Source organism: Clavispora lusitaniae, assembly GCF_014636115.1.
Source record: "Clavispora lusitaniae strain FDAARGOS_655 chromosome Unknown tig00000187_pilon, whole genome shotgun sequence".
NCBI classification, from domain to species: domain Eukaryota; kingdom Fungi; phylum Ascomycota; class Pichiomycetes; order Serinales; family Metschnikowiaceae; genus Clavispora; species Clavispora lusitaniae.
In genome coordinates this window covers 435,582-455,241 of record NW_027093980.1, presented here as the reverse complement: position 1 = coordinate 455,241, position 19,660 = coordinate 435,582, and the positions used below count along the sequence as shown (strand labels likewise).

General features: G+C 43.2%; 9 protein-coding genes and 1 non-coding gene across 10 annotated transcripts; 5 read left to right on the top strand and 5 right to left on the bottom strand. All coding sequences in view use genetic code 12, as the record gives it.

The window, feature by feature from the left end:
• Positions 1–558: 558 nt before the first annotated feature.
• FOB63_004211 (uncharacterized protein) lies at positions 559–1,998 on the bottom strand (the record flags this gene model as incomplete). Its single annotated transcript, XM_002614947.2, has 1 exon — positions 559–1,998. One exon carries the CDS (start codon positions 1,996–1,998, stop codon positions 559–561), a length of 1,440 nt encoding a protein of 479 aa, XP_002614993.2.
• A 1,139-nt stretch (positions 1,999–3,137) lies between these two features.
• FOB63_004210 (uncharacterized protein) lies at positions 3,138–5,176 on the top strand (the record flags this gene model as incomplete). The annotated part of the gene is made up of 2 exons (XM_002614949.2): positions 3,138–3,149; positions 3,317–5,176. 2 exons carry the CDS (start codon positions 3,138–3,140, stop codon positions 5,174–5,176), a joined length of 1,872 nt encoding a protein of 623 aa, XP_002614995.2.
• A 488-nt stretch (positions 5,177–5,664) lies between these two features.
• Positions 5,665–6,846, top strand: HGH1 (Hgh1p; the record flags this gene model as incomplete). The annotated part of the gene is made up of 1 exon (XM_002614950.2): positions 5,665–6,846. One exon carries the CDS (start codon positions 5,665–5,667, stop codon positions 6,844–6,846), a length of 1,182 nt encoding a protein of 393 aa, XP_002614996.2.
• Positions 6,847–7,604: 758 nt separating this feature from the next.
• On the bottom strand, positions 7,605–9,266 carry TFG1 (transcription factor IIF subunit; the record flags this gene model as incomplete). Its single annotated transcript, XM_002614951.2, has 1 exon — positions 7,605–9,266. One exon carries the CDS (start codon positions 9,264–9,266, stop codon positions 7,605–7,607), a length of 1,662 nt encoding a protein of 553 aa, XP_002614997.2.
• Positions 9,267–11,675: 2,409 nt separating this feature from the next.
• FOB63_004207 (uncharacterized protein) lies at positions 11,676–12,542 on the top strand (the record flags this gene model as incomplete). The annotated part of the gene is made up of 1 exon (XM_002614952.2): positions 11,676–12,542. The coding sequence occupies one exon, from the start codon at positions 11,676–11,678 to the stop codon at positions 12,540–12,542; it is 867 nt and encodes a 288-aa protein (XP_002614998.2).
• A 415-nt stretch (positions 12,543–12,957) lies between these two features.
• On the bottom strand, positions 12,958–13,494 carry FOB63_004206 (uncharacterized protein; the record flags this gene model as incomplete). The annotated part of the gene is made up of 1 exon (XM_002614955.1): positions 12,958–13,494. One exon carries the CDS (start codon positions 13,492–13,494, stop codon positions 12,958–12,960), a length of 537 nt encoding a protein of 178 aa, XP_002615001.1.
• A 272-nt stretch (positions 13,495–13,766) lies between these two features.
• FOB63_004205 (glycosylphosphatidylinositol-alpha 1,4 mannosyltransferase I) lies at positions 13,767–15,014 on the top strand (the record flags this gene model as incomplete). Its single annotated transcript, XM_002614956.2, has 1 exon — positions 13,767–15,014. The coding sequence occupies one exon, from the start codon at positions 13,767–13,769 to the stop codon at positions 15,012–15,014; it is 1,248 nt and encodes a 415-aa protein (XP_002615002.2).
• A 511-nt stretch (positions 15,015–15,525) lies between these two features.
• On the bottom strand, positions 15,526–16,269 carry FOB63_004204 (uncharacterized protein; the record flags this gene model as incomplete). Its single annotated transcript, XM_002614957.2, has 1 exon — positions 15,526–16,269. One exon carries the CDS (start codon positions 16,267–16,269, stop codon positions 15,526–15,528), a length of 744 nt encoding a protein of 247 aa, XP_002615003.2.
• Positions 16,270–17,380: 1,111 nt separating this feature from the next.
• Positions 17,381–18,115, top strand: SKI6 (exosome non-catalytic core subunit; the record flags this gene model as incomplete). The annotated part of the gene is made up of 1 exon (XM_002614958.2): positions 17,381–18,115. One exon carries the CDS (start codon positions 17,381–17,383, stop codon positions 18,113–18,115), a length of 735 nt encoding a protein of 244 aa, XP_002615004.1.
• Positions 18,116–18,224: 109 nt separating this feature from the next.
• Positions 18,225–18,296, bottom strand: FOB63_005632. Its single transcript has one exon. It is a non-coding gene; the product is annotated as a tRNA-Trp (tRNA).
• Positions 18,297–19,660: the final 1,364 nt, after the last annotated feature.

The window sequence follows — 19,660 nt, the reverse complement described above, 5'->3', positions numbered from 1 at the left end:
GTAAATTGTGGTCTCTTCGTTTGCTATTCGAGTTATAATTGAAGAACTGAGACCGATGGAGAGAATGAAAAATTACGACAACAAAATGAAAGACGAAAATGCACCCATCAACCAGAGTTTATAATGCTCCCGTCAAACAGAGCTTATATGACGGGATTAAAGAGTTGGGTATGGTATACGAGAATTCTGGGATACTTTCCAGTTCTGGGCAAATGGAAACCTGTATTAGATTGGCTCAGGTCATACTCGTGGACTTATTGAAGCAAGCACATTACAGTCTTTCTCTTCAGCCGAGGTAGGTCGGGTAAAAAGGCAGAATGTTTGACCCATGTTTTCTTGAGTTGCTTTAATATTATCACGTTTCATTGCCCAAGGTGATTCAATCGTGATGCAATTTCTGCTTCAACTTGTGTCAGCTCGCTTATTTCGAAATTACTTTTCTTATAACTTACTGGCCAACGTTCTATTATACAGAAGTAGTTATCTGGACGTGATTGTATATTATTTGCTTATGCTACTAACACTATATTAGTCGAGTTTCTGCTCTATCTTTTCTCGCTAAAGCATCATCAAAGCGCTGAGAAAGAATGTGACAAAAGCAAAGACACCACCAGTTGTTTGGATGTTTCCCGCTGCCTTAGAAGAGGAACTGCTGCCTGTTTTTGTGCTGTGATTTGTACTTTCACCAGTGTTTGTAGATGTTGGCTCTGCCAGCATGACAGGGGCAGAGCTTGTTTGAGTAGAATAAAATGATTCGGTGGCACTAGGACCATAACGTTCGCCCGTGTAGAATGAATATGATGGGTGATACCACGTGGAATAGACCTCCCTATCTCCAACTAAATCAGGAGTTGAACATGAATAGTACACTTCGGAATAGGTAAAATACTTTGCTGGAGTGGCCAGAGGAATACCAGTCGAGATAATCTCGATAGTCTGTGGTTTGGATTTGGTTGCAGTAGGAGCAATGGCGATTTCCATGTTGTCGTAGTCAACAACAAGATACTGACCAAGGAAGAGTTCTGCGCTGATTCCCGTAGTAAACTCGTCGATTTGTCCCACCACAAAACCACAGGTGCTGTTCTCATTAGGCACAGTGTCAAAACTACTAGAAGTATCGTTGGGGCTGATAGAAAGACCAAAAAAGCTACCAGCCTGTACCCTGTATTCTTCTCCACTGAAGTAAAAAGAAATGTACTCAGTCAGATTGAGCACCAGGCAAGACAACATGCCATCATCATCCATGCCATAAGTTCTTTGAAAATGGTCAAATAGTGGATAGTAAAGCTCATCTGGAAGCTGCCAACGACCATCAGTTATCTCCATAGGGATTGGATAATAGGCCAGGAGGTTTTTGCCTGCAATTCCGTCCAAGAGAATTGTTGGATGGGAAAAACCTAGTTCATCCTCAGACCATGGATGGTAGCTTTTGAATTTCTTCAACGGTCCTTCGTACTTACCATGGTCAATTTCTCCGAACAGCACATCATCCGTTGAGTTGACGACATAAGAAAAGGATCGGCTTTCAATATATCCAGAACCATACAAGGAATCTATAACGGTAATCACAGGGTTTGGCTGTGAAAACGTCTCAAATAACAGTTCATCTGATATGATGCTGAGACCATATGTAACATAATGAGGTTGAAAGAGCAGATCAGGGTAGGGCGGCGAAGTGAAACTGAAGTTCAGAAGTTTGTAGCCATTGAGCCAAGCCGTCTGATTCCCAAGTTGGGAAGAGTTGAAATAATCAAACCTTTGTCCTAGTGGTGGAAGAGTGACATTTTCAAAATTTGTTGTTAACATCACAGGTGGAATGTTTAAGACACCAGTGTCGAAACTGGGGTATGACACAATTGATTTAGGAGGTGAACCGAAAGAGAAGCCCTTTGATTTTTCCTGTGGATCATCTCTTTCCAACAAAGAAAAGCGCCTACTGTTAGCCACATTTAAGTTAGCAGCAACAACAGCCACGAGAAACAAGAATGCCGTCTGCATGTGTAAGATAAAAGAAAGCAAAAAAAAAAAAAAAAGAACGAAACTGCGTGGATTATGGTGCCCTTTTATGTTCTACTGCACGGCTATTTTCTTGCTGCATGTCCGCCTATTTCGGAGCCGTCTTCTCGCGCATGCCAAGAAAAATATGTACTTGTGTCAATCTCGTTTGCCGAAGTCGAAGATATGATGTTGAGGAAATTGAAGCAACTAGAATGGACAGGTAACTCTGTTTAGGTAGGGTGGATGTTCTGGCAGTCTTGGACGTAGTTATGATATAATATATGCGAGTGAAGACCCATATCGAATATATACGAACCAAACGCGTGTATATGCAAGTTTGCCTGTCACTTTTTGCTTCAGTTGTCTATTTGTGGAGACAGCAGAAATTTTTCTTGGTGAGATTTGGGAATAAAGATTTTTAAAGTTTCCTCTATAATGGACTATCAAGGAAGCTTCTTTTTAGTCTTCATAAGCGTGTATAATCTGCATTGGCTTTGGACGAATCAGATCTCCTGTATTAAACTGGCACAGGACATATTGCCACTTTAGTATGATGATCGCGTTTCCACAAAGGAACCTCTATTTCTTCTGAAGTGTAGAATTACGATCTGCTATTAATGAATATAGACTAAGCGAGTTTCTGAACTCTTTTATTGAGCTAAACAGTGAAGCATGAATTTCGACCATGGAGAAATTAAAGTCCATCCTGCCGAATTAACTTCCTCTTGTCTTATACCTAGTTGTCTTGGAATCTATGTTAGAGGGCCCCATTGTTTTGTATGTAAATTGCGATACAATTAGTTACGATAATAGCTGCCTTTAGCAGTCTTACTTTTGACCAGAAGTCTTTTTAGCCTGCTTCAAAAATGTGACGATACAGGTCGAGCTTTTCTAGCAATGACTCTGACGCTATTTTCTGCAAAACTGTCGACCAAACGAGACATGTAGATTACACAAAAAACAAAATAAGCCGCCAAGTATTTATCACCTTGACTCAATTTCCATCTTTTTGGTTACCACAAAAATGTCACAGTAGTTCTCACAGAATACGAATTACGGGTTGTCGAAATCAATTCCAAAGGTAGAAAACAAATTACAAGAATTCATTTCCTCAAAAGTTGCTTGAATTTCTAGTCGGAATGCATTTACATGTAGGTATTTGGCTGCTGTAACTAGTTTGTCTGCCACTCTGGGCAGAAACGTCAAAGGTATTATCATTTGAGGGGCAAGATCCATTAAACATAATCATCCTTTTTCCACTCCAAGGCGTCAAACTAACTCCGAAAAAATACACAATTCACCTGATTTTCATTTCAAGGCCCCAATGGTAATTAATAATTCTGGACAGTATTACTTATTTGGTAGATTCACTACTACCGTCATCCCTGCATTCTTATCGGAGCCGCACCGATTAAATCGCAATCTTATCAACAACATGGGTAACCCAGAACTGGAATTGCCCATCCACTTGGACAAGAAAGAAAAGAAAAAATGGACTTTTGTGTCCTTCTGGAATTTCTTTTGCTTTGTGATTTTTGCTCAAACCACTTTCTCACTTTTGAATTACTATCAATGTTTCAAAAGCGAAAAGTCCAACCGAGATTCTCTCTGCCCCATAGTGGAGAAGATCGACCCTTCCAGTTACATGTACGAAAGTGATACAATCAAAACCATCCTTTACAATGAAGACTTCCACAACAGCTCTTTGGAAAAGCTTCTTGGGGCTGTGCGGTATCCGACTCAAATATATGATAAAATGATCAATCCCAACTCGGCAGATTCGCTTGAAGATTTGTATAAATTGGAACCCAAATGGGCCGAGTTTGAAAAATTCCACAGTTACTTGGCCGAAACTTTCCCTTTGGTGCACAAGCACTTGAAACTTGAGAAAATCAACAAGTTTGGGTTGGTCTACACCTGGGAAGGCTCTGAAGCACTGAAAAAGCCAATCATGCTTACGGCCCACTATGATGTTGTACCTGTCCAGCCAGCCACTGTAGATCAGTGGACTTTTCCGCCTTTTGAAGGTGGTTTTGACGGCAAGTATTTGTATGGCCGTGGAGTTTCCGATTGCAAGAACTTGCTCATTGGGCTTATGGAAACGGTTGAGCTTTTGTTGTCGGAACAGAAGTTTTCGCCCAAAAGAACGATTGTTTTGGCCTTCGGGTACGACGAAGAAGCTGCTGGAACCGGAGCATTTGAAATCAACAAACATCTCGAGGCTAAATATGGCGAAGACTCGTTCTTCCAGATTATCGACGAAGGAAACTCGGGCTATACCGAAGAGAATGGCCAGTTTCTTATTTTGCCAGCCACAGGCGAAAAGGGCCATCTTAACTCTGTCATTGATATTTTCACCCCTGGAGGACATTCCTCTGTTCCGCCAAAACATACATCGATTGGACTTTTGGCAAAATTGATTTCGCTTATTGAGGATCAGGAATTCGAGAGCATTCTTTCCAATGCAAACCCAGTATTGAACCAGTTGCAATGTGTGGCCGAACATTCGACTACCATCGATAAAGATCTCAAGAAAAACATTTTGAAGGCCCATTTGGACAAGAAGGCCAACGCCAAAGTGGTGGAATTCATGGCTCTGAACATTTTTTCAAAGTACTTGGTCACAACGTCTCAAGCAGTGGATATTGTTGAAGGAGGCGTGAAATCCAATGCTTTACCTGAACATGCATCCGTTTTGGTGAACCACCGGATTGCAGTGGAAGAAAGTGTGGCCTCGACAGGAAAGAAGGTGTTGGACCAGATCGTGGACTTTGCAGAAAAGTACGATTTGGGTGTCATTTCCAATGATGCATTGGTTAGAGATAAAACACCAAACGGTTACATCGACTACAACTTTGTGGAACCGTTGGAGCCGGCGCCATTGACTCCAGTGGGAGATGAAGTTTGGAACGTTTTTGGAGGCTCGTTGCGCTACCTTTACGAAGAGTTGGTTTTCCCAGAGAAAAACGATACGTTTATTTTTGCTCCATTCATCAGCACGGGAAACACAGACACAAAGTCTTACTGGAGCTTAACACGGAACATTTTCAGATATGAGCCGGGTCTTCCTACGCCTAGGGGAAACATACACTCTGTTGATGAAAGATTGAACTTCGATGGCCATTTGCTTATCATTGCCTTCTACTATTACTATTTGCAAGTGGTGGACGGAATTTAGAAACTGTATTGTTTAAGAAGTTGAGTGTACTAAAAAATAGAATGAGACGAGTGTCTAGATAATGTGTTATTGTCAAAAATGGATATTATCCAGTGTAGCTATTCACGATTGAATAGACTCTTCTGTGAAAGTTTCTGTAACCTTATCCAGGCTAGCTAAGTCAACTATAAGTATTCTAATGAATGTACTAATAAACCTTTCGCCTACGAACGTCCAAATGTGAATATTAGAAGTTTTGATATAGTGGACCAAGGAATACATGAGACCAAGTTACAATGGCTAAAGAAAAAAAAAAAGAAGATAAAAACCGTTTCATTGTGCTTTCCTTATTTCCAAAGCAGGCAAAAGAGATTTACTACTGTTGAGAACTTCTAATCTCGCACAACCTAGTTATATTCACCAAACTATAATGTATTAGTCAAGTTTCTTTCCAAATTCAAACATCATCAGCAAATCCTAAACCCAATATCGATGATTCTGTATGTCTCATGCAATCTCCTACTACTCACTGGCTGCGAAAACCGCCTGCACACAGCGCCTCTTCAAATTTTTCTTCCTCCATCTGTCTTTTTGCCATGCCTACCGAACTCGAAGAGTTAGTGGGTTTTTTGCACTCGCCACAACCTGCCGTAGTCCAAATCGCCCTCGATAACCTAGTGGGCTTTTCCCTGGGTCCGCACCAGCAGGTATTCGCCTACGACAACTATGAGGCGATTAAAGACTTGAAGAAATTGTCCCAGGACACAGGCAAAACCATGGTCAGTCAGTCTGTGACGATCTTGGCCAACTTATGTGGCGACGAGACCATGCGCCGTTTGATTGTGGAGGATATCAAGTACCTTGAGTTTCTTGTGAATGCGATTATCCGGCCCACCAACATCAACGGCGATTTGATGTGCATTTTGTTGGCCAACATGGCCAAGAGCGACGCCATCACGAAAATATTCAACATCAAGGTCACGCTTCTGGACGAACAGAAGAAGTTTTTCGCTCTGGAAAACGCCATGGACTGCCTTATGGACTGTTTTGTCAAGGGCTTTGACAGATCGTTGAACAAGTACGCCGACTACGACTACTTGTCGTACTTTTTCGCCGACATTTCCCGCTTCGAGAGCGGCCGCCGCTATTTCATCACCGAACAAGAGTACGACCACGTTGTGCCCATTTCGAAGTTGCTTGTGTTCACAGAAAAGTACGACTCCAAAATCAGACGTGAAGGTGTTGCTTCCACCATCAAAAACTCCTTGTTTGACGTCGACAGCCACGAAAAATTGGTCACCGACGAGAACATCAACCTTTTGCCATATATTCTCTTGCCTGTCGCCGGCCCAGAAGAGTTGGACGAAGACGATATGTTCAACTTGCCAGACGAATTGCAGTTGTTGCCGCCCGACAAGAAAAGAGATCCGGTCGAATCGATTCTTTGCACACACCTCGAATCGCTTTTATTGTTGTGTTCCACCAGAGCCATGCGTGACTACTTGAGAGAGAAAGCAGTCTATCCTTTGGTTCGTGAACTTCATAAGGCCGCCGATACAGAAGAAGTCACAGCTCTATGTGACAGAGTGGTGCAAATGTTGATGAGAGATGAGGAGAATGGGGAAACTAAGACTGACGCGGACATGGATGTGGATTCGGATGAGGACGACAAAATCGTGGAGATTGTGTAAGTGCATTTAATAGAGCAATATAAGAGGATTATCAATGGCGACCCAGAAATAAAGAAGGCGTTTCTTAGATATATACTGTTCACAAACCTCCAGATGTCCCAGTATAGCCAGATGTGGTGCTTGATCTTTGGAACATCAAACCGTATTTCTATGTGCCTAGACACTTTCACAAGCAGACTCTCGTGCAAGAAGATCCTCAGAGGTACTTCTAAGAAAGATGCAAACAACTCCTTCTCAATAACGAAAAATGAAACCGAAAAATCTGTCCGTCATGAATCAATATAGGAATAATTATTTATTGAGAAATAATGGAATGAGACAATTCGGCTTGTACGAAAAGTCAGAAAGATTAGCGATGGTATTCAGTTTCATGATACTTTCAGTTTTGGTTGTCACCACTTGTATTTTATTTCTTCACGAAATCAAAGTCCTAGGTGGTTTTGTATTCCACGATTGAGAATGAAGCATTTTAATATCGTGACAAACGTTTCCTGATTAATTTCGGTATTTAGTGAATTAGTGGAAAATAAACTTAATGCCATACTCCATCATAGGCTATTGCCACTACTTTATCGTTTCTATTTCACGGCAATGTTTTGCCCTATTCATTTGCACACTGTTCCGCTCCTGTGATGTAGATATCACCGGATTTCTTCCTAATGCTCATTTTATTCCTATTGTCAGTCGTCGTACACTTTCGATACTTTATTTTCTCTCTTTATTTTTTTTCTTGTTTTTATATATTTCTGCTTTGTTATCTACGACTTAAGTACAAGCTTTCCATCTACCAACCGAAGGTTCAGTTTCACAATCGTGATTATCCGAAGCTTATTGTCCTTGTGTGCACTGATACGGCTCTTGAGTTTCAAAAGCAACTCCTTTGTTGTGAGTGGATTGTTCTTCACGATATCCAACACTTCCGTTGTAGTCACCAACTCGCCATTAGGACCGGGGTTATTTAAATCAGAGGCCTGGCCGTCTGGTACAGGCAGAGCACTAGGTGATTCGATTCTGGCTTTCTTGACACCGGGCGTTTCAAAAGTCTGAGCCCGTTTCTTCGCATTGGGGTTCCATTCACCTTGCGGGAACCCTTGCAAGAACTGCTTTGGCGCCCGGATCACCACATATCCGTTTCCAGCCTTTTTCACGAAAATGGAGCGGCGAAGCGGAAGCGGCTCGACTCCGTCTGTATCTTCGGTCTTTACGGTGATTTCCGGCTCGGACTCGTCTTGACTTTCCAAGTCAGACAGCGACACATGTGGCAAGAATTCGTCTTCGTTGTCGGAGTCGTACACGCCACCCTCGGTTTTGTTCAACACTTTCTTCAACTTCTTGCCCTCTTTGTCGACTTTCCGGGATTTTTCCACCTCGAACAAGTCGTTGAGGTCGTCGTCGTCATCGTCCACGTCCAGCTGGCCGTCAAAGTGTGCCGCCTTGAGCATTTCCTTCTTGATCTTCTTCTCCAGCAACTTGTTTTCTTCTTCGTCGCCGTCCATAATGGGTGCCTCTTCGTCATCAGCAAATTCCTCGTCAAAGTCCAAGTCATCATGGTCCGAGTCCCGTTCGTTGCCCGCAGACTCGCCTTGCACTGTTTTCATGCGGAAACGGCTGCCGGAAGAACTCAGACTCATAGCCAGAGGAGTGACCGGCGCACCAAACAGGCCATTGCGGCGAAACCGCATGTCGTCCTCGTCCATGTGCTTCATCAACCAACGCGGCGCCGACTGGTTTTTCTCCATTTTCGCCTCGGCCTCTTCCAACGTGAGCGTGGCGTATCTGTTTCTGGGCGTGAACTTGTACACTTTTTCTGCCGGGACCATTTTGAAGCCGTCCTTGTCAAAGACGAAAAGAACATGTGTTGTCTCTGAAGAGCCAGCCTCGTAGCTGCCCACAAACACGTTTTTCCCGTTGTAGTCCTCGAGCACCCACGGATAGTACTCCTCGTACCTGAGTTTTCGCTTTTTCTCGTCCATCATGTGCACCTGCTTCGTTTTCCGTTTGAAAAGGTTGCGCCGGTGTCTTCTGGCGCCGCCGTCAGGGGCAACCTGCGACATGTCGGCCCGCTGGATCGGATTGCCGTCTTCGTCCTCGTAAACCACCTCCTGGGGCTGGTTTTCCGCCGGAATGCCGTTTTTCCGTCTCTTGTCCATCTCCTCCCGCGAGAGATGGAACTGGATGTTCTGCGGATCCTTGCGGTGCAATCTGACCGGCTGCGTGAAGTTTTTAAGAATGTCCACGTCCTGTTTTGTTTGGAACCGAATGATGTGGTTGCGTGTATCTTGAAGTTCTGCCTGGGTACACGCTTTCAACGGGATGACGTTCCATTCGCCGCCAGAAGCAGGCCGGGGCGCCGGCGACATTTGCGGCGAGTTTCTGACTCCGTTTTCCGGCTCTTGCTTGACTTCCCGGGGCTGGCTCATGAAGAAGTGGGAGATGAAAGAGGATGATGTATGCACACTGTGAGAACGATAAAGGAATGAATACAACTAGAGGCTGATAATAAATAGCGAATACTAATGAAAACGGTAAGGAAAAAACGAACCAACAAACAACTTATAATAATCACGAAGAAAGAAGGAAAAACAGCAATTCAGTGGCGAAAGTGGCATATATATATTCTCAGTTGTTTCACCGATTCGCACAGATGTATGACCATCTATCCATCGGAATTAACTAGTGTAAATCTCAAAGGCGAAATTACTAGCTAGAATGCTATGGCCCATGTGGTTTTGACTTGAAACTCAGAAGACAAAGGCTCATTCTTTTGGTTTCTAGGCTACTCTGGCTTGACGTATATCACTATGGAATTGAAATGCGGTTGTTAATACAGAGAATCAAATGGTGGTTCCTGTTTTAATCAACAGACAGTATATAACATAACCTGGCATTAGGAATTACCTGAAACCTTTAGAACACAATGGTTAACCTAGTAGAAGCAGTTCGCATTTATTGGCATCGACCCAAGATGAGTAGCGATCGATGTATGAATGTTCTTCCCAGCTGTAAACCTTTGTGATAGAGCTTCCAGCTTATTCTCAAGGTCGAAAATTTGATGTGAATCTTATTCAGACACCTGTTTCATTTTTGTTCTTATCTGTTCCCCTGCTTTTCGAAATAAACGGCGACTTGATTTGTTGCATCCTCCCAGATCGCTTTGATTAGAAAAAAACGTTTCCTCGGTACTTTCTACTTCTTCTTTCTTTTTTGCCGTCTTCTCAGCTCGTGAACTTAAGGGCCCCCACGTGTTATGTGGCTTAATGGATCGGTCTGGTTTCCCTGTGAAATACACCAGTGTCATGACTTTTTTTTTTTTCGTCTAAATGGTTGGTTTTGGCTGAGGTAGAGCCTTATTTTGTGATGATTGCAGTGTCTCATTGATGGGTTCGTTGCACATTAGTTGAAAAAATTGTTCTATATCAATCGTTCTCCTTTTTCCATAATCTCAAAACCTTCTTTTGCTCATTGACCAACTCATATGTCGTACATGCTACCTTGTGTTATGTTTATGTAAATCTCACGAACCTGGACAAGACCAAAGACACTTGAGCATTAGGGAACATGCTATAAAAGTCGTTTGGAAGTATAGTTAGGAGTTTGACAAAAGATTAGTAAAGAGAAACATGAACCAGGGTCAGTTTAAACACCTCTGCCTCGTGCATTATCTGGTCACGTTAGGCTACATTTTGGATGCTGTGAGCTCTTCTTGTACCTCAACGGTACTACCACCCGGCATGAAAGTTACTTTATGTTTCTTGCAAAAGTTGTTCTGAATGCGTCTGGTTGGGTTTGGTTTGTAAACAAATCTGTGAACAATTCTGTGAACAAAGAAATGCTAGTAGAATAATTACAATTGCATTTGCCGGCAATGTTATTTCTAGCAGAAGTGGCTGAGCATGTTTATTGATATCCCATCATACATATTTGCGAAGGATGTCACAATTTGCCTGTTCTTGTAATTTGCTACAATATTTCCAAGAGAGCTGCAGTTTAGATTTCAACGCTTGGTGTGGAAAGAGAATATATATGACTATGGTCTCCTTTAGTTTTACACTTTCGTTAAATACAGGGATTGCCAAAACAGTTCTTAGAATCGGTTAATCTTTGATAGACTTGTTAACGAATTGCTCAGACAATTGTTCAAATACTAATTTTACACTTTCGGGGTGATCGCAGCAAATGGGTCTGTTTCAGTATCTGAATTCATAAACAGTTATTTCCACAAGTATCTTTAAGAATAATAAGTGCCTTTTTAATTCGAGTAAATATTCTTTTAGGCCATCGAACATCTGGTGATCAAATGTGATAAATATGTTCTTAGTATTATTCTTCGACTTTGACCTCTTGACACCAATGTCACTTGATCCATAATCTTTCATGAAAAGAACATGCAAAGGATAGTTACATTTGGATCCCACAAAAAGAAAAGGCTATCTTCGCAAACACTGACTTAGACAAGATTACAATCGCGTCAATCTCACATATTAAACTTCTACGACACGGCCACTCAGATTTGCAAAAAATAACAAAAAAAGAGAAAATAAAAAGGAAGAAAAAGATTAAATGGAAGCAGAGATCTAATTAACAGAAGTCGATTCGAAATAATCAGAGACCGCCCACTCTGACATTTGCCATGACTAATACCTGCATGCTCCACTATCTACCCCGCGCTTCGCCGGTACCGGCGACATTCTGACGTCTCATCTATCTAGATCTTTCATTGCATCTATTCGTTCTTTTCCTTATCTTCTATTATCTCTTTTCTATTTATCTTCTATTATCCCTTTTCTATTTATTTTCCCTTTAACTTCTCTTTCCTCTTTCCTCTATCCATGTCCGACGAAAAACACCCGCCAAAGTATCTTGGCTTCATAGCTGGAATGTTTTCCGGAGTGACCAAAAACGCCGTCGGCCATCCGTTTGATACGGTCAAAGTGCGTCTCCAGACATCCGAGGGCCGGTTCAAAGGCCCCATGGACTGTGTTTGGCAGACATTTCGAAGCGAGGGAATTCGAGGTTTCTACAAAGGTTTCACACCTCCATTGGTGGGCTGGGTGCTTATGGATTCGGTGATGCTTGGGTCTCTCCACTTGTACCGCCGTTTGTTGATGGAAAACGTCTACACGGAAGAGAAAAAGCTTCCGTTTGCCGGCCATCTTATTGCCGGTCTCGGAAGTGGATGGACTGTTTCTTTTGTAGCGGCGCCCATCGAACAGTTTAAGGCCCGGCTCCAGGTCCAATACGACGCCAAGTCTCGCATATACTCGGGCCCACTCGACGTGGCGAAAAAGTTGTGGAAGATCTCGCCCCGCACATGGTACGCCGGGCTTTTTGGCACCATGGTGTTCCGCACCAACTTTGTCTTTTGGTGGGGCTCGTACGAGATCTTCACAAACTACTTTGCTGAAAACACATCCATGTCGCGGCCTGCCATCAATTTCTGGGCCGGCGGGTTGTCGGCCACGGTGTTTTGGATCTTCGCCTATCCTGCTGATGTGGTGAAGCAGGTGATTATGACCGACAGCCCGATCCGGGCAGAGAAGAAGTTTCCTCACTACATCGACGCCGTCAAGTACATTTATAAGGAACGGGGCTGGCGGGGCTTCACGCGGGGCTTCGGGCCGTCCATCTTGCGGTCTTTCCCGGCCAATGCCGCAGCGTTGGCGGCGTTCGAAGCCGTCATGCGGTTTTTGCATTAGCGATAGATTGGTATAGACAATATTGAAGCATTGGGCTAAGAACATAATTAGAGCTAGATGGGAGGCAGTAATTGCTAATGCTAGTAAGTTGAGATAAGTGAGATGAGTGAGATAGGGAATATAAGTAAGATAAGTGAGTAAGTTGGTAAGTGAGATAAGTTGGTAAGATGAGATAAGTGAGATAAGTTAATATGTGAGATATGTGATATATTGAGAGTAAATGGCAATTACTAAGAGCTAGTGAAGCTAGCGAAACTAGTAGAGAGTGTTGATAGTAAATTGAAAGCTAGTAAGTTGACAGGTCAATAGGCTAGTAGTTGACAAGTCAATAGGCTAGTAGTTGACATAAATAGGTTGATCTAAGAACAACTATTGAGCGAAGGCATAGCGAGATCAAAAGCGGGCGCCTGCGCCATCAGGCTGTGCCCGATGGCTCCTCTTGTGGCTCGGCCTCCGTCTTCTTTTCCCACGGCTTGGTCCGCATCGGCGCCTGCAGCTTCGATTCCTGCCCGCTCAACACCGTGTCTGGAATCTGCTTGATGCCCGGCACGGGCTTGCCCGAAACAATAAGCTCGACCAAGTGCTGGTAGTTGGACGAGTACGGCGTCTCCTGTGGGGCTTCCGGAGCGGCCACGCTGGTCTGGCCGGCATGTTCCAGGCCCAGATGTTCATCGGCCAAAAGCGTAATCTTGCCGCCGTTGTTGCGCTTCCACGCATAGAAATCGTCCAAGTTCAAGATGTGGCCCGTCTGCGAGCAGAAATAAAACAGCTTGGCCTGGTCAACGAGCTGTTGCTTGTCTGCCGGCGGGATTTGGGTGGCATGCGGGTCTTTCTCCTTCAACAGCTCGAGGTGGCCGTCCAAAATTTGGGCAAGGCCCTCCTGGAACTCGGGAAACGTCGCCCAGTCGTAATTGAGAAACTCAAGATACACACGTTCTTGCGGATCGGCCATGCTAGCAGAAGAATGGGTGGTTCTGATAAAGGTAAGACACCCGTGCACCACGGCTTTGGTCAGGGCAGGTCAAGTGGGGCAGTGGCTAGAAGGGCCAGTAGACGAAACTGTCAGCTTCATCGGAGTTCTCCGCGCCTTCTCTTGCCTTTTATCATCGCCAACTGAGTCATCAGCCCGCCCCGACCCTCTTTCGGGACCTTGGGGGCCAGCCCTCTGTGCAGGACAATGCCTTCCCAAAACGGCCCAGCATCACCAGACTCCAACCTCCACTGATGGCATCAACAGCACATGTGCTAATTGCGGGATTCGCGCTCCGAGCGGCGTTTTTCCTCTTTGGTCTCTACCAGGACAGTCACATGACCGTCAAGTACACCGACATTGACTATGTGGTCTTTTCGGACGCCGCCAACTTTGTCTATCAGGGCAAGTCGCCGTACTTGCGCGAAACATACCGTTACACGCCGTTGCTTGCGTGGATGCTTGTTCCTAATGCGTGGGGCGGCATGTGGGTGCATTTTGGCAAGGTCTTGTTTGTCATGTGTGACATTTTGACTGGGGTCTTGATAGCCCGAAACTTGCCTGGAAAAACCGTGGAAAAGCCGGCATTTTTCAACAAAAGAGCCGTTCTCTCGGCCATCTGGGTGCTCAATCCCATGGTCATCACAATCAGCACCCGCGGCTCGTCCGAAAGCGTCTTGACCTTTATCATCATGTTGTCGGTGGATACTCTACTCCGAGACCTGTATACAGAGGCAGCCTTCTGGCTAGGTTTGGCCATCCACTTCAAGATCTATCCGGTGATTTACTTGCCTGCATTCATGTACTATCTTGTGTTGAAGGGCCGGCCGTTTGGGCCACTCAAAAACGTTCCGGTGCTCAAGTGGCTCAATGGCACAAATGTGCGCTTTCTCATTTTGACTCTTTCTTCCGTGGCCTTTTGGAACTGGATCATGTACTCCATTTACGGGCCGGAGTTCTTGTACCACTCGTATTATTACCATCTCACACGCTTGGACCATCGCCACAACTTCTCTGTCTACAACATTTCGTTGTACTATAGCTCTGCTAAAAGCATCTTGACATCTGGCAATGTCGGGTGGGCTGAAGTGGCCCAGGTGTGGACAGACAACATTGAAAAAATAGCGTTTGTGCCTCAGCTTGTCCTCTCGGCAGTTATTCTTCCTTTGCGCTTTGCCCAGTCCAACTTGGTGGCTTGCTTGTTCATGCAGACTTTTGCATTTGTCACGTTCAACAAAGTCATGACCTCGCAGTATTTCGTATGGTTTTTGATCTTCTTGCCTCATTACTTGGCCTCGTCTCGTCTCTGCACCAAGAAACATGCATTACGAGGATTGACCATGCTTTTCTTATGGGTGATCAGCCAAGCATGCTGGCTATACTTTGCATACAAGTTGGAGTTTTTGGGTGAGAGCACCTTTGATTCAGGTCTCCTCTACTCCTCGATTTTCTTTTTCCTTACAAACTGCTGGATGCTAGGCCAGTTCATCCAGTGGGTGTAAAGGAAAGGTAAACAAGACCAACTCATACATTCATTTCCTTGGTATGTATAAGCGTACCCAATGCATACTGAGCTAAGACTACTTCTGATATATTTTTTGGGCTAAGACTGCTTCTGATATATTTTTTAATAGATCTTTTCTGTGGAATGTTTGACTCAACAGTAAATAAATTGTACAACTTCTGTTTCTTTTCGACCTTTTGAAGCATGATCAATTATCCATGAACAGTAACAACTGTAAGTGTTCAATCTATTACTTACCTTCGAATTATGAGCCATTTGTTGCTTTCACGTTTTCAGGTTCAAGTGGGTAAATGCACATCACTCGATATAGTTTTTTGAACTACATTTCTTGACTTTCAAGATCCCATTGTTGAATGGTGACGAGCTAATTTTTCTTATTTGTTATCTTGAATGAAAAACTACTTGGAAAATCTGCGAAGTTCATCTCTTTCTACTCCTTGAATTTAGGGAATTTTTATTTGCTATGTAGTTTTTCTATTATTTTCAGATTAGAGAGGAAAGATGAGTCTATGAAGAAGAGTGTGGTTTTCATCCGACTTGAAAGAGATTTCCGACATGTTTGGGTCTCTGGAAGAAGGACGAGAAGACAAGGCAATAGCGGAGTAAGACTTTTTGTCTTCGGCCTTTAAAGCTCTTTTCTTCAACTTGGAGTCCATTTTCTTCATTTTCAAGTCCATTTTTTTCATTTTCAAGTCCATTGCCTTCATTTTCAAGTCCATTGCCTTCATTTTGAGGTCCATTTTTTTCATCCTCGAGTCCATCTTCTTCTTCTGGTAGTCCAACTTTTCCATTTTCTTTTCTATTTTAGTCTTCGTTATAGGTTTAGCCTGTTCTGGTTCCTTCATCTTTTCTTTCTCTTCCGTTTCCTTCCATTCATCGATCTTAGCAAGGTTCTTTACTGTATTGGGTGAAAGTGCTTGGTTGGAAATAGGAGAGTAGAGAGGTTTCCAGCAGATTAATGACTTTTCTTGAATAATAGTTTTTTTGTTTTCCGTGAATTTATTTGCTGGTTTTACCTCTTTGATTGGCTCGTCTTCGCCAAATCCAATTGCAGAGAATATATTAGTTGAAACCGCAATGTCTGCAAAGTTTCTGTTGGAAATGCTGGGCTTTTCCGCCACATTCTGAATTTCCTTTTTCAAGGAATTTATTTGCCGCCTTCTACCAACGGCAATGAATCCTTCAGAGTCAAGATGCTCTTTGCCCTTGGCAAAATAAATTGGAGAAACCATTTTTACGACGAGAGGGAATGAATGGATTGAGATCTGATGTTAAATCAGGTCAAGATCTAAGAAAGATAAGATTCAGAACCAATAGAGATCTGGAGAATTTGAAGAGGGAAGGAGTGCTTTTGAGATAAGAGATGTTTTCACTTCAATATTAGGTGGATCTGTCTTTGGTAAGAAAGAAGAAGCTAATTGAGGTGAAGAAAAAAATACAATTGTGAGGGAAATCGACCTTAATTTATACCTCAGATCGAGATGGTTAGATTTCACTTTTTAGTTATGGAAAGTAAGATTTATGGTCTGCTTCTACCGATTTGGGCCATAAATTGAAAGATTTGTAGTCTGCCGCACATTTTGTGTATGCTGTCATAGTTAAGAATGAGCATACAGAAATATGCATGGAAACCAACATACCAAAAACATCAAAAGATTTCATAATGCAAAATTTTAAACAGATAAGCGGATTACTGTGGTATTCTTAGTTTTAATCTTGTTTTGATTTATTCTGGAAACGCTGATTTGGACAATTGAATATTCGTAATTTCTAAGTACTTCTTTCTTCTGAGTAATTCTTTCTTCCCCTGGAATCTTCCTTCCATTGAATCTTTCTTCCCATGTGAAATAAGCCTATTGTTAGAATACGATTCATAGAGGCGATTGCTGATCTAAATTTCGTATCGGGATGCCTTAAGTATGGATGCTAGGTCAACCTGGGAACGGTATCTCACTTGTATAAGCCATGGCTGATTACAGATCAGTTTGCCGCATGATAGAAGAGATAAGGCTTTTCCAATTAGACGAGAATACCCAATACGTTCTAAGAAGCCTGGCTTCCGTAGTTGGAACCATCAAACACACACCTTCGAAGCCGCGAAAGTATTGTTCAGACCCCAGCCCAACATATGAACAAAAACACGGAACAGCATAAAATCATTTTTTCCTCTCTTTTGCCTCTCATCCCTCTTTTTCCTCTCTTTACTCTCTTCCCTTTTTTTCTTTTCTCTTCCTTTTTTTCTTTTCTCTTCCTTTTTATCTCCCGGTCTCCTCTCACGTGACCCACACTGAGATGAGCGCTCTACACCATCTCTAAACCTATCTTCCACATCTATTTTCCTCCATGTCTCGAATGGAACTTTATTCGCCCGAAGGGTTGAGGGTCGACGGCCGGCGATGGAACGAGTTGCGCCGGTTCGAGTGCAAAATCAACACCCATGCCAACTCGGCCGACGGCTCGTCTTACATCGAACAAGGTAACACAAAGGTGATGTGCATGGTCCACGGGCCCAAGGAGCCGCTGTTGCGGTCGCAGAGCAACCAGAACCGAGCGACCATCGAAATCAACTTGAACGTGGCGAGTTTCTCCACGTTGGAGCGGAAAAAGCGCAACCGGACGGAAAAGAGAATGGTGGAGCTCAAAACGACCCTCGAGCGGACTTTCGAACAGAGCATCCTCGCCCACTTGTACCCACGAACATTGATTGAAGTGCACGTGCAAGTGCTAGCGCAGGACGGCGGAATGTTGGCCAGTATCACCAATGCTATAACGTTGGCGCTTGTTGACGCCGGAATCGCCATGTACGACTATGTTTCGGCCGTGAACGTTGCTCTTCATGATCAGACGCCGTTGCTTGACCTCAATACGTTGGAGGAAAACGACATGAGCTGCTTGACCATAGGCGTGGTTGGGAAAAGCGAGAAATTGGCCATGCTACTTTTGGAAGACAAGATGCCGTTGGACCGCTTGGAGGCGGTTTTGGGCATAGCCATTGCTGGCGGCCACAGAATACGAGATTTGATGGACGAGGAGGTCCGGAGACACGGCAACCTGAGACTGGCCAAGCTTACTACATGAGTTCCTAGATAGATAGAATGCAACGAGGACAAGGCAAAAAGTTGTAGACGTATGCAAGCACAACAGTACAGTGTAAGTGCCGAAGATGTGACGGGTAGCAAAAAAGAGCTGACACGGACAGGAATCGAACCTGCAACCCTTTGATTTGGAATCAAAAGCTCTGCCATTGAGCCACCGCATCTCGCTTAAATGTAGGAACTCATTAGTAGATATCCTCAGTCGTATAAGCTTGATAAGTAATAAGTAAAGATTTTAACTCGACCAAACTTTTTTCTATAGAAGTGACTATGGGTCTTTCAATGCCGAATTAACGTTGAATGTATGTCTGTATTGCTAAATCACGAAGTGGTATGATAGCTTTTACTCATTACAGAATCTACTTTTGTGAAGCTTCAGTTTCAGCTTGTACTCAGTATTCCCGATGCAGCTAAACGATGCTTTTTACGTACAACTAATGGAAAGTTTTGATAGGAAGAATTTCCTATTTTTGCACAGGCAATAGACTGAAAACCGTGCTACGCAGATAATATGGACTTGATGATTCAACCTTTCCCATTAGGTAATCTAAGTATATCAGTTAACTTTAGCATTCCTATCGACTTCTATTCGAGGTGAAATTGGTCTGGGTATAAATTTCTTCAGTCATGTAGTTTGGAGCCTTCTCATGCTCACATAAAATGGACTACTGGTACAGCAATATTTTGGCATGTGTTATTGTAATAGTATTAGAACTATCAGTGCAAATCTCTTTTTGACAAAGAGAGGACATATTCACATTTTGTCATATGACCATTCGATTGTCCTTGTTTGAATAGTGAACTTTCTACAGAGCCAGGAATTCAAATACAAAAATTAATCTAAGCTGGCTCAAGTGTGCCTATTTCAGTGTACCTCAGCAAAAGGAAATTCTGATTGACTCTGTTGTGGACGAACAGAACTGTTGACTGCAATACAAGTAGAGGTTTATACTTTTTTGCCGAGAATTAAAAGAAACTCAAAGGTGGAAAAAATACAGAAAAATGTAGTGTTAATGCCCACAGGCCACCAACATATAAACATGAAAGTATTCACATTCTAACTCATTTACGAGTTCTTATTTTCATCAAGCAGTTTCCAAGAGTAATAAAGCCATTTGCGCTTGAGGAATGCAAACAAGAACTATATTTCAATGACATTAGCAATACAATTTATCTAACCATTGAATTCACAGCTTGAAAGTAGCGGTACTTTATAATTTCCACCGCAAATAAATACTATTGCATGTTTTCACCCAAAACGGCAATATAGCCTCTGATTCTGAGGGGATGAAATCTGACAAGATTACGTGGCCAAAACGTACGATTACTTTATTTCGGCCTTCAAAGTGTTCCCTTTACACTTTCGTAGACGTCTTTAAGTTCTCCTCTCCTGTAGATTCTGTAAGCAACCGCCTAATTAGTGAAACGTGGAGATACACGGGTCACGTGCAACAGCAAAGTGGAACGGCAGAGAAAAGAGACAGAAGACGCCAATTCATCCACTGCATTTGGCGCAAGCTCTGATTTT